General features: G+C 33.8%; 1 protein-coding gene and 1 long non-coding RNA gene across 4 annotated transcripts in view; both read right to left on the minus strand.

Moving 5' to 3' along the window:
* Nucleotides 1-557: 557 nt before the first annotated feature.
* Nucleotides 558-6,249, minus strand: LOC108368938 (uncharacterized). Its single transcript, XR_001848439.1, has 3 exons — nt 6,045-6,249; nt 4,923-4,924; nt 558-568 (listed from the first exon to the last, which is right to left on the minus strand). It is a non-coding gene; the product is annotated as an uncharacterized LOC108368938 (long non-coding RNA).
* A 228-nt stretch (nt 6,250-6,477) lies between these two features.
* The window catches only part of LOC108368939 (uncharacterized), a 57,012-nt gene continuing 49,691 nt past the window's right edge, over nt 6,478-13,798 (minus strand). For all 3 annotated transcript variants that reach the window (XM_017623907.1, XM_017623906.1, XM_017623905.1), the window contains one exon: nt 6,478-6,819. In XM_017623907.1, coding sequence (XP_017479396.1) covers nt 6,719-6,819 — 101 coding nt within the window. In that variant the 3' untranslated portion in view covers nt 6,478-6,718. The remainder of the gene's footprint in view (nt 6,820-13,798) is intronic.

Below are 13,798 nucleotides of genomic sequence, written 5' to 3' on the forward strand. Positions count from 1 at the left end.
TAGTATAATGCGGCATTCGCACCATACGATTGCGAATGACTCACTGGCGTCGAGCCGTTAAAGATCTTTTGGCAAATAAACGTGCAAGAAATAGTTCCGATATTAGCAAGTCAGTATTCTTGTTAAATTTCTTAAAAGAATTCCTTGCCATTTAAAGAATAAAAAATAAAAAGATACAAAGTGTATCGGTAAAAATTGCATTGCAGCATTGAGCTTCGCATTCCTTCTTGAAAAATCTAGCGTTTTATGCTTTTAAATAGCTAAGCAATTAAGTACTCTATCTAATCTGCCCTTCAAACACATTTTTTCAGAATAAAATTTGTGTTTAAGGGGCAGATAATTTTTAATATCTACTTGTGAAAACGGCCCTAAGAGTGTTGCACTTTACTTAAAATTGATAACAGCTATGTATCTACATATATATTCACGTTATTTGTTAAGCGGTGCTCGAATTCAAACGCTAAAAATAGGTTTGTTCGTCGAAAATCCAGCAAGAATTATCCAACACTCAAAATACATACCAGAGAGTAAGAAAAAATTCTCTCAAATTCTCTCTCATGTTGAGAAACTTGCAAATTTCTGCACGAACGCAAATTTGCAGTAATTTGCAAGTTTCCCTGCCAGCTGGTGTCCACGGTTGCATTTCAAACCTAAAAAATTTTAATGGAATTTTTAAAATTCTTTCGGATGGCCAAAAACAGGATATACATGTATATTTCTTGTTGTTCTGACTTTCTTTAACATACATTTCGGGTCGGGTTTCTTAAATCGACTCTGGTTGCAATTGCATTCCGATTGCGAATACAATTTTTTTCAGCCGAGTTAAGTTCAAATCATTGGAATTAACTAAATTAATTATATCAACAATTATTTACTTCCTTTTTTCATAAAAAAATCGCTCGTGTTTATAAATTTTTAAATTTAACGAACTAATTTATTCAAATTATTGTAGACAAAAATGCAACCATGCGCCACAACCACATGTTTTTCGTGTTTGCAAATTCTTGCTGGCAAAATTTTTTTTCCTGCAAGAATTTGCAACTTCTCCCCAAGAGAACTTTCTCACTTTGCTCTCACAATTTTTGAGTGTTGGATAATTTTTTGGGCTGCACGAACGCGATTTGGCCAAAAATCGTGATAATTCGTACAAATTCGACTGTTCGAAAACATCTTTCTTTAATCTTTTTTGACAAATTTTCGCGAGAAATTTATAATTTTTTGGTTAGATATGGAGCGTATAAATCATTGCAGTTCCGAAAAACGTAATGTCACAAAAAATAGAATTTCTCAAAGCAAAATCTTATGCTGTAGTGGGCATACAATCGTTTCAAAAGATCAGACAAAACGGTTCTATAAATCGTATATTTTTCAAATTGGATTCATAATAAAAAGCTCGATATTTGGGTTCCGCGTATAGGTATTTGCGATTTTCTGCTGAAATGTTCTTTTTTTTGAAAATAACGATAAGTGGTGATGAGAAATGGCTCCCTTACAACAGTGTGGAACGTAAAGGGTCTTGATTCCGACTCACAGTGCGGCCGAAATCCAAATGTGCGGCCAAAATTCGAAGCTTTAAAAAAATAATTCGAAATTTTGTACTAGGGNTACAACAGTGTGGAACGTAAAGGGTCTTGATTCCGACTCACAGTGCGGCCAAAATTCGAAGCTTTAAAAAAATAATTCGAAATTTTGTACTAGGCAGGTTTTCAGGGTCGCTAAATACGAATATAATTGCAAAATTCAAAATGGTGGATCTCTTATGGCGTCTGGTAAATTTCGAGCTTTTTAATTAATTTCTCAGAAAGATTCTGAGTATTAAAATCTAGTGTCACAAAGTATAAGTTTGAAGTAGCTAATAGTTTTCTAAGTAACCTCCAATACGTAAGCTCTTTAAAAATAATTCTTCACTCTTATTCCTTTGGGGAATCTGTAACTTCATCGGCGTTTTTCGATTTTAGTTTTTGTAATTCATTTTTAATACCTTCTTCTGCAACTGGTTTGAAAAATGTGTGCTTATAGCGAGCTAAAATAGGTGGATATGAATGAAAATTTTGAACAAAATTCTGTTTTCAAAGTCGTGGCTGCCGCCCAATCGAATCTGTATATTGTTATTTTTTTTAAAAAGCACCCCGTTTTTTTAAAAGCATTTGAATCTCAGATAGTTACGTAGTTCCTATCTAATTAAAAGTAATTCTATAATTTGAGCATCAATTCTCTTTATAGCCAGATNAAATAGGTGGATATGAATGAAAATTTTGAACAAAATTCTGTTTTCAAAGTTGTGGCTGCCGCCCGAATCGAATCTGTATATTGTTATTTTTTTTTTTTTTAAAGCACCCCGTTTTTTTAAAAGCATTTGAATCTCAGATAGTTACGTAGTTCTTATCTAATTAAAAGTAATTTTATAATTTGAGCATCAATTCTCTTTATAGCCAGACGTTAATCATTTCTGCTGGAAATCCCCATTGAAGGAGCTTACTCTTTGAATTTGAATGACGAAAGGAAGGGACAGCNGCTGGAAATCCCCATTGAAGGAGCTTACTCTTTGAATTTGAATGACGAAAAGAAGGGACAGCTTTACCATGAAAAAAATATTGCCGGACAAGTAAACAAAATTACTGTTTTTAATATTTTTGCTAAAAATAAATTCCCCAAAGAGGCCCATTTGCAATTATTGAAACAAATATACGTAACATCAAAAGTAAATCACGAAAATTTGTTTAAGAATTATAGTGCACACTTTCCTCTTTTGTGTCTAGTAGATTTTTAAGATTCGTCAAAAAAAAATCATAATAAAGAAAGAAACCAATGCAGGTATTTAAATCACAGAAAAAAAAAAATATTAAAAAGACTACGTACGTCAAAGGTCAAGTAGAAGTGGGAACTTGTATGACTGCCCCGCCCTTGATACCACGGTTATATAGCTTAAGAAATAGTATGTTCAACGAGATTTTTATCAAAGTTGATAAATATGACATTTGACCAGTTTTGTTACACAAATACTCCCACGACCACAGGCAAAAATATTGGCTACAATTTGTCATTTTGTTCGCCATATATACGTTTTATCCGCATTGATTATTGCAAATGCGAAAGCGAATGCGAATGTTAAAATTAATGCGAATCGGAACAACCCGGCTTCAGACGTAGATTCCATTTGGTTTTGTTGGATTTCCTTTACCCAAAGTACTTTACACGTTGATAACTTTTCCCTTGGAATCTACCATAATGTAGCGCTTGGGTGAAGACCACATTCTAACTGAAAATAAAGAGGGGACTTGGGGTACAGGTCGTTACTGTGAACGGGTTTCGCTTCTTAAAGGATAATCCCTTTAGCAAACGTAATGATGAAAAAGACCTACATATTTAAAAACGTTTTTTTTTCAATTTTGGCCGCACTTTTGGATTCCGTCCGCACTGTGCAACGTCGTTCATCTCAAATGATGAATGATGATGGGAGAGCTGGAAATTCTTAGTAGTGAAATTTTTACTAGCAGCAATTGGCTATCAGAAGAAGAACAAGAATAAATGTCAAAAACTGCCATTTGTTGAATTGGTTAAGCATAAACAAATGTAAAATGAGTGGAAACCAAAATATTAATGATGCACTGGACTGTGTAAGTGCTTGTGTGTAAATCAAAGAGTTTAAAACTGACTTATAAGAAGTAAAATGTTTACAGCAGAATGCCAAAAGGGTGCACCAACTATTCACTTGGTTTTCTCTTCTTCTCAATTTTACGCTGTATTTTGCTTTTACGCTCTCGATGCAATTTTTACTGGAGAAGTTACTATACGCACCTATTAATAGCCGTCATCGACAACAACAACAACAACATTCACCACTTCTCGTTCGCTATGTTTCAGTTCCGGTCGCTTAAAGGAGAATTTTGCATGTGAAAGCAACAACAAAGTTAACTAGTACGGATAGACGATATCGAGTTTGGTTGTACCTCATTCGAGTTCGTTCGTTTCGCCGCTCACTAACTGTTGGCGAATCAATGACGGCTATTGAAGCTTTTCAAGGAACATGGAATATAAATAACCCAAGGTTCTCCTACATTACCAGCGGTAATAATTCTAATTCAAATATGAATCGAGTTGTGTAATTGAAAATTTCGAAGCCCACTGAATCGCAAAAATCTACTACCAAACTGGTGTAGGAACGTTCACGCGGAAGGAAAGGGGTAATGCCGGTTTTTAAAACTCCACATGTTCCATTTTTGAATTGGGCGCCACTCGTGTAAAACTTTGTAACTTTGTAAAATGCTGGGCTGGTAATAATTTCGATATATCGTTGAAATTTTTACGAGAAACGTGTGTTGCAGACACAACCTGCAAAATATTTTTTCAATATTGTGAAAAGATACTTAAAATGGTGCTAACGTTTATCGTTTGATAAAAATTTTTTGTTAATAATCTTTATGTAAAAACTCCCTGATGAAGACGCGAGAGCGTTGAAACGCGTAGGAGGGTAAAAAGAAAATTTATTTTTTTCGCTTTTTTAACTCTATCGGCCGAAGCAGGTCCAACCCAGCAAACATAAAAAATATTTTTTCTTTGCATACAAATTTCCCAATTAAAGTCTTCCAACGTTTATGGTTTATCGCCCATTCACTTAAATACATTACACATTATACAAATATTGAGTTAAGTATGCAGAAATTACCGATACTTCTTCTGTTTTGTAAAAATTTCATAGATGTATCGATTACCAGTAGCCCACTAGAACAAAATATGTATTGATTTTTACTATGGGAGTATATGTACAGTCAGTCAACAAAGTTTAGGTACGGCGAATTTTTTACAATACCGGCGATTATTTTTTAAATATTTTATTTTTCTCTAATTTTTTGTAAAAACATGGTTAATTCTAAAAAAAAAATAATTTCCAATAATTTTTTTATATGGAAAAAATTAGTGACATCTTCAACAAAAAAATTGCCAAAAATCAATGGGCAAAAAACTGCATACTCAACTTTTTTCTAAAGAGTGTAAATAAAAAGTGCAATATTTGAATGAAATTTTGCAGAATTTTCGTTAATTTTGCACAAGGTTGGAACTCTGATCTTTGGGGTTTTTATTGTAGAGATAACCATATTTTTATAAAAAATTAGCGAAAAATGAAATATTTAACAAATAGTTGTCCGAATTGTAAAAAATTCGCTGTACAAAACTTTTATTGACTGACTGAGTTAAGTATGCAGAAATTGCCGATACACCTTCTGTTTTGTAAAAATTTCATAGATGTATCGATTACCAGTAGCCCACTAGAACAATATATGTATTGATTTTTACTATGAGAGTATATGTATGTATTTAAATTTAAAACTTTAAAACCGTTTTTCTCGAGTTTGCTTTTGTTTTTTTTGAGTTATGACACTATTGAAGTAACTAAATGACCGATATGTAGCTACACTCATACATATCTTCAACTTTTTACCTCAATACAGAAAGGACCTATTTAACATTTTTGTTTCTTTACCGAGTTAGTTGCAATTTCTTTAAGATGGGGTTTTTTTTGACGACTATTTTCAAAAACTAGGTGAGTAATCGACGGACTTTTATACAAAACTACATTTTTAATGCCTCAGAACCTTTCTATAATAAGGTACTAGGGATGTGCGAATCGAAATCTGATTAGTTAATTAATCAAAGGATAATAATTTTTGATTAATCAAATTGATTAATTTCTCGATTAATTACATTTTAATTAATCAGAATCTAATTAATTTTATTAAAAAGAAAACTGATTAATCAGAAACCTGAATAATTGTTACTATATTTTTATATTTTTTATAGAGGAAATTTGTGGATGGCGTTCGTTTTGTCCAATTTACGACTTAATTGTATCGTAGTCTAATTCATCGATTATTCATCGATTAATTGTAAAATAATCGTAAAAATGTTCTGAAGAAAGATGAATTCTGTAGCTGTCTAAAATTGCAAACAGACACAAGAATTGCTTAAGTTCAGAGCATATAATACTGTTAATAATTGTGCATGTAAGCCCATTGTAAAGGCTACAAAAATAAGTGTGTTGCAACGTAAACTGTTTACTCAAAACTTTATGGACTTTCGAAAAAATACTGCCATTTAGTTGGTACCTCGGTGCCTTTTTTCAAAAGCTGGTCTACAGCCACCGAGAAACGCAACGGCTTAACAACAAAACGCTTATCAAATCTTTCGTTTTTGCAAAAATGGTTAAATAATAAATAATTATCAGCGCTAAAAATACTCTTTTTATTTCATTTAAGGCTAATTGACAATAGAATCCGAAATTTTTTATAGAAAAATGTTTTTCTGAAAACTCACTGTAAAAAAAAGTGCCTTTAAAAATTCGGCTAATTATTATTTTTTTATAATTGCAATTAATTTTTTGTTTACCTGTGATTAATCGATTTTTTTTGTCATCCCTATGCACATACAGAGTGTATGTATTTTTTTTTTTATATTCAATGAGCAACATGACGTTTGGCATTATATTTTTGTTAATAAGAAAAATAGTGTATTATATTGTAAAAAAATTTAATTTGCTTTTAAAGTAAACTCGAAAGAAATGACCAAAGTTACTCAGATTTCAATTAATATTTATCAGTAAAGAGTAATTACTCAGATTCTGATTAATCACGTTTTTTGATTAATCAGGATCATAGATTATATAAAAAATTATTTAATTGATTAATCGCACATCCCTAATATGTACGTAATATTTATGTATCTAGTATATAAGTTCAGTACTCACCTTATCCTTCACTTGTAGTTCAACAGCTGAGTTTGGTACGTCATCATACACTTTAATGTGGTCATCCGCTTTGCTGACTGTAAATAATGTGTTTTGATATAAAAAATAATGTTTGCAATCATTTTTTAAACATAGAGGATTTTGGCAATGCAATTTTTCGAAGAATGGCAAACTGTTTTTAAACTGGTTTGGTATGTGAAATAAACAGTTTTTGTTGAAATCGTTATCATTACTATCGACTTTATTCACTTACACACTTATGTATACAAAAAAAAGCGCACGTAATAGGTTTGAAAACCTTCTCCGGAGGTCATATACATTTCTACCCCAGCCATATACTTTGGAACTACCACCCCCCAGCAAGTGATGCATTTTTCTAAAGGTAGCAGCCCTGGTACAGAACCTTGGTATCGATCAATTTATTTAGCCTAGGGATAAGCGCGCGAAATCAAGATGGCGGGATCGGAGTTGAATATTTAATCTCGCGGAATACGCCTTCAACTTGTTAATTTCAGCCGGACAATGCATCGCAACAGCAGATGTGTCTGTCATCGAGAATTCGTGATAAATTGGAAATGTTAAAAACGATTTTTTTTTAGATATGCCTGCACGTGTAGGTGCATTCATGAAGGTTCTTCTAGTGCGAAAAAGTGTCTCGATCGATAAATACATTCCTTCGTTAAAATTTGCGTCGCTGGAATAGAAGCTTAAAGTGGTGCGTCCTTTTCCGTTAAGCAAAGTTTACAAAATTGTGGCTTAAAAATTCTCAAAGCGGTTTTTGGTTCAGATTAGTTCGTAAGAAATCGAAAGAAACAAGATTGGACAAGCCTATTATAATATACAAGATATACGATTCTCAAAGCATTCAAAAGACAATTCCAGCTATTATGACCAAATATGTACCAAACAAGCCCAACAATTCAAACAGAAAAAATGCGAAAATTGGGCTATCGAGCTATTGTGAATAAAATTAAAAGAAATGCAAATATGTTGGGCAAGAGATCAGCATCGTATTGGGTTTCGTCCAAACCTCCTTGGCCCTATGCAGGTTCCGCAGAATCGTGGCATACATTGTGGGAAGAAATAATAGAAACATTTTATTTTAACTAGTTTTGTTAATCTTCCTTTTTAACCGACTTCAAAAAAAGAAGGAGGTTATCAATTCGTCAGATTTTGAACTTTTATTGGCATATATGTTTTTATACATATGTTACCGCATACTTTGGACCACGTTAACCAATTTCTATAATTCTTTTTTTAAAGGATTAACTAACGGTAATCTTAATTTTTTATAAGAGTTGGTTTGGTTTTTTGTTTAAAAATTACTTGTCTTTATTTGATGTTTAATATGTTTTTTTTCAGTCTAGTTCATTTCAAACTTTTTATTCAGAATTTTTTGTTGGTATGCAGTTTTATAGCCCTTTAAATTTTAGTAGGTTAAATTGCAAGCTTCAATTCCTTGCTGCCATAAAACTTCCCTGGCACGGGAGAGTGATGTGAAAATGCATCACTGGGCCTTAGGGGTATGCGGAATGAACATCTGACTAATTACAAGAAACATTCCATATATTCGTAGAAACTTACTTACGTAAAATAAACGTAAAACGCAAATGCTGTTATTTATAAGAATATAAAGAAAACCTTCCTGAGAAAAATGGAAAAAACAACGTTTTGTATTCAATTCCTGTGCTTATGTCAGGTTCGAAAACGCTCTTTGAACGAGGTGAAGGGATATTTGGAACCATCGTCGGAAAATTCAGCGTCCACGACGAAACGTCCGATAACGGACTGAGGATGATTCACTCCGACGAGGCCCGAAACATCGATCAAGCTACGTGGCTATCTCCAGATCGAAAAACTCGGGCCCTTTCTTGGTGCAGCCAAAATACGTATTAGATGGCTGCATAGATGGCTTTGAAAGGATAATCAAAACATTTGCTAATTTCGCTATACTTTCACTTCACTTCCTCAAATATGTACTCTCAAATGCGGACTACTACAAACAGTGAATCAAAACTTTGCTGTGATAAAACATCAAGCACTACTATTCTTGCCTTTGGATTCTTTAATAGAAAAAACTGACAAGGAAAGCTCAAAGTAGAAAAGCTGCACTCTTCAACAAATCGACATACGTGAGCAGTGGAACCATATTTCGCGCTCATTAGATACCGCCGAAGAGGGAAGCGATTAGAACAGAGGCCGAAATACGTGAGTGCGAAGAGCTTGAAAAGCTGGCCGACAGGAAAAACGCCCGAAAATTTTACTAGAGAGTTAGACGACTTATGGGAGGTTGCAAGACCTAACGAACTCCTGTAAGAACAACAATGGCGACCTAGTGACCGATGTGCAGAACGTACTAAAATTATAGAGGGAACACTTTTCCACCCTGCCGAATGGTCGATGACGGTGGAGTCGATGTTCCTCCGCCTGACTATGACGAGGTAGGAATAGCAATTACGCGGCTGAAAGACAACAAAGCAGCTGGAGCTGGCATCAACTCTTATGCAGAATATGGTCAGATGAACGCATGCCCGATGACTGGAATTTAAGTGTGCTCTGCCCAATCCACAAGAAAGACGACGCCGCCATTCGCGCCAATTACCGCGGAATAATTCTTGTGAGCATATAAGGTCTTATCGAACGTATTGTGTGAAAGACTGAAGCCCACCGTCAACAAACTGATTGGGCCTTATCAGTGTGGCTTTAAACCTGGCAAATCCTCCATAGACCAGGTACTCACAATACGCCAAATCTTGGAAGAGACCCGCGAGATAAGGATCGACAGTCACCACCTATTTGTTGACTTTAAAGCCGCTTTCGACAGCACTAAAAGGAGTTGCCTATACGCGCTACTTTGGAAGTAATGTCCTCTCTCGACGTACGAAAACCATTCTGTATAAAAGTCACTCATTGCCATTCACGGCCTTTACGCGTTGGCGACGGCGAGTACTGCAGACGATGGAACGATGAGCTCTATAAGCTTTACAACGATATGGACATAGTGCAGCGTGTTAAGATACAGCTGCTCCGCTGGCTTGGCCATGTCGTTCGAATGGAAACCGACGCTCCAGCTCAGAAAGAATTAAGATGGTAGCAAAGGAAGACGGAGGCCCGACTGCGATGAAAAGACCAAGTGGAGAAGGACTTGGCTTCACTTGGCATTTCCAATTGGCACAGAAGAGGAGCAACTGACGTGCATTGTTGAACTCGGCCAAAATCGCTTAGGCGTTAAAGAGCCAAAGAAGAACTCTTATCTGAACAATACTGTTTTGAGAGAAAAACTATTTCGGGTTCAAAAGGTGGATTTGATTTTTGTGTTTTTTTTTTCATGTGTCCATCTTTTAAGTAAAATTGTGAAAATACTAATGCAGCAAGAAAGCTGTGCGTATTATTACTATAAGCTGAAAAGTAAAAATATTTTTTTTTCGGCTGGTAGGTCCCTTTAAGTTTCTGTATCACACGTACATATGTACAGTGGACTTGCGGCTAGTTAAAGAAAATTTCGCATAACGAAATAAAAAATCTGTCTATGTTATTGTGGCGGGGGTGCGCAGCTCAGTAGTTAACGCTTCTGACTTTGCATATCGATTACGCGGGTTCGATCCCTGCTGAAGTCTAGAAAAAAGAAGTCTGATGAGATGTGGTGATCTCCGAAATAGCTGCTATAACTTCTACCGCTAAGACTTTGTGGCTTTTTCCATTTTTCCTTATAAACATAATCGTGGTACAAAGCTCAATAACAATATTGAAATATTAAAAAAAAAGAAAAACAAAAATCATTTAGCGAACGAAGTTTCGTATAACGGCCAACGAAAAAGGCAAGTACCGAATTGAGCGCAAAACTTATTTGTCTGAGTTTAGTAGCATTCGTTTCAGTAACATCGCTTGTAGTTGATGTAACATAACTACAAAAATGCCTTCAAATAAATTGTTGCAGGAGAATAATAATAAAAGCTTCTTTTATATCGCTAGCTTACAGTGAAAAGTTGCTAAGTCCACTTTTTATTAAAACTCATTTTTTAATATAGGAAACAAGGGATATTGGAAATGCATCGTTTCGAAAAGGATTAAGGTACTTTATGTATTTTTTCTCGTTTCTATTCAATGAAAGCCAAATTTGCTAGGTCCAAAAGAGGCACCGAAAATCCGAAATAATACGAAATTTTTAATAAAAATCGAACTTTCTTATTCGTATAGAGTTTTGCTTTGCCTTAAACACGCAAAATGTTGCATTATTTAATTTTCAACTGATTTATGTATATGGAAACAACAAACAAGATTCAGAAAACTAGACTGGTTAGACGAGTGGTTTTCATTAAATATTATGCTAATCAATTCTGCTTTTATACCTCAAATATTTAGTTTTAAATATCACTTTAATTAATATCTTAAAATTTAGTTGAAATTTTAAAGTACCCAAAAATATAATTTTACTTTATAATCCAAAAAATATTTTTTAAGCCTGCTTAAAATACTAAACAACATATGTACATACATATAAAAAAAAATTCAATTAGGTAACGATGGATATAATTATATTAATCGATTAATCGGCTTACACGTATTCATAGTGGTGACTTTACTCTCTTGATTTTAAATGTTAACTTACCCCACACATACCCATTAGCATTCTGCTATAGCAGGCGCTCCGCTCCGTCAGTTTCGTCGTAAGCGAAACGCTTATCGTAAAAAAAAAAATATTTATGTGTACATATCGCAGACCCTCTTCAAAAGATTCACAATGAAAATAAACAAATTTGGCGGAATTTTTGCATAAATCAATTCGTAGGATTTATCCTCAATTAACGCAAATATTTTTTTCCTCATGATTATATATACATCTTATACTACGTGCATTGAATCTGTACGATCCACAAGCCTCTTTTGAGGAGGGTATGCGATATGATCGCATAGGATGGATTTCATAAAAAAAAAACTTGTTAAAACAGATCGTTCACTCTCGAGTGCTATAATAAGTACATTCAAAATGGCGCAAATCTTTTGATGCTGATTTGAAGTACATTTACACAATTTTTTTTGAGAAAAAAAAACTGTTGAAATGTCAAAAAATGGCAACTTTTAATTTTTTTTTTTAATTTGCCGAAGAAAGAAACCACGTATTAATAAAAATCCAACTCGTCTGATGGATTCTACCTCATGTCGATGAGTTGATTAGAAATTAGTGAAATTTTAAGAAAACTCTGTTCCTCAATAGCATGGCCTTGTTTTCCCACAAATACGAAAATATCAATTTATGAATTTATTTTGAAAACAAAGTGATTTCATGAACAAATCAACATCCCAGATCCATCATTAGCCAGTCTTTTGTCTCTTAACACTTTCCGCATTCTCGAATGATATCCTCACACATTTTTTGAGGATCCTCACACATTTTTTGATTTCTTATCATACCACTTCACCATGGTCGCTAGGTCCTGGTGGAATCGTACGCCATGTTCTTCGCTAGTGTTCTTTTTTTTAATGTGACACTAACTTCTAATCAACATCGACGTGAGGTGGAATCCACCAAACGAACTGGATTTCCATTAATATGTAGTTTTTTAATTTATATTTTTAAATATTTTTTGAAATATTCCATTTTTGCCATTTTTCGACACTTCAACAGTTTTTTTCTCAAAAACTGGACGTTGTAAAAAATTTTGTAAAAGCACTTCGAAAAATCCTTTGGGTTCGTTTCACTGCATTGTTAAATTGTCTACGTTACAACAATGCAATGCACGCCCCAAAATGTGAACTCTTTTTATTTTGCATTGATTACTCTAAAGCGGTGATGGGCACCGCCTTGCTCGCGGGCAAAGCTCTTTTAAGCGTGCAGAGTAAAAGCTCTCCTGTCCGTTCCCGCTCTAAAGAGAGAGCAGTACGTGAAAGCTCTAAAAGATGAACATTACGTAACATATTTATATGAGTGCTTACACAATGAATAAATACATGAATTTCATACGCACTTAGTTCGGACACAGGACGGTTGGATTTTTGCTATGAGCACCAAAAAGTGGTTGTCATTCAGAAGAAAAAAAAACGGACTTCCTAGATTGTACCAATAAAGTAACAAGTGTAACTAGGAAGAAGAAGCAGAAACAAATTACTGATTTCTTTTGAGTAGCTACATATATAACGCATTTCATTCTTGAGTATGCCCGATGAATTTCGGTTTAAATTGAACACTTAAATTTTTTCATAAGTGTATTTCTGTATTTCGTTCTTTCTTGAATAAATTTATTCGTAAAATGCATGATTGGGATAAAATGGGTATATTAAACATTCGGAAAAGTGAACAAATTCAAAAATGTCAACCCGCTTGATTTTAAGTAGTCCACATTATCGGGCACGCACTGTACTTTCATCATTATTTTAAAATACGGTTACTGTTTATTAACAAATTGTATTGAAAACATAATTATAGTCAGCAAAAGCTGCATATTTTTAACTACTATGAGTCCAACTAGGAAATGTAATTTCGAATGAACTATTTATTTTGAATTGAATAAGAAAAATACTATGGAACAAAGTATAGCAATGCTTGTGCGAGGCATGTTTCCAAAGTTCGGGGAATTTAGCTATAGTTTTTATTATTAAAAATTTATTTTCGTAAATATTACAATGTACTTTAACATTATCTCCTCAATCTACCTATTTATGGCACGTCTTACATCAGTTACCCTGGGATTTTGGTGGTGAACATGGATTTTGAGACAATTTGGTATTCAGTAAGCTGTCTCACGTCTCTGTCTAATAAGAAAAGCCACTAATTTGTCAGTGGCTCTGGGCTGGTCACAAAAAGAAAAACATGGAGGAAAAGATAATTGACCTTCTATTTTATTAAAAAAAAACACGAAAATGAAGCGAAGAAATATTTGTTTAACAACAATTGCATTAGGAAATAAACCAAAATGCTTTACTATCATAAAAATTTATTGAAAAAAAAATATATATACATTTTTTGATTATTTAAACGTTAAAATCTAAAAGATTATGTAAAACAAGTAATTTTTAAGCAAAAAACAACACTAACTCAATTCTCATATAAAAATTCAA

The sequence above is a fragment of the Rhagoletis zephyria genome, unplaced genomic scaffold, assembly GCF_001687245.7.
Source record: "Rhagoletis zephyria isolate East Lansing unplaced genomic scaffold, Rhagoletis_zephyria_1.1 Rzeph_scaffold_03407, whole genome shotgun sequence".
Lineage (NCBI taxonomy): Eukaryota > Metazoa > Arthropoda > Insecta > Diptera > Tephritidae > Rhagoletis > Rhagoletis zephyria.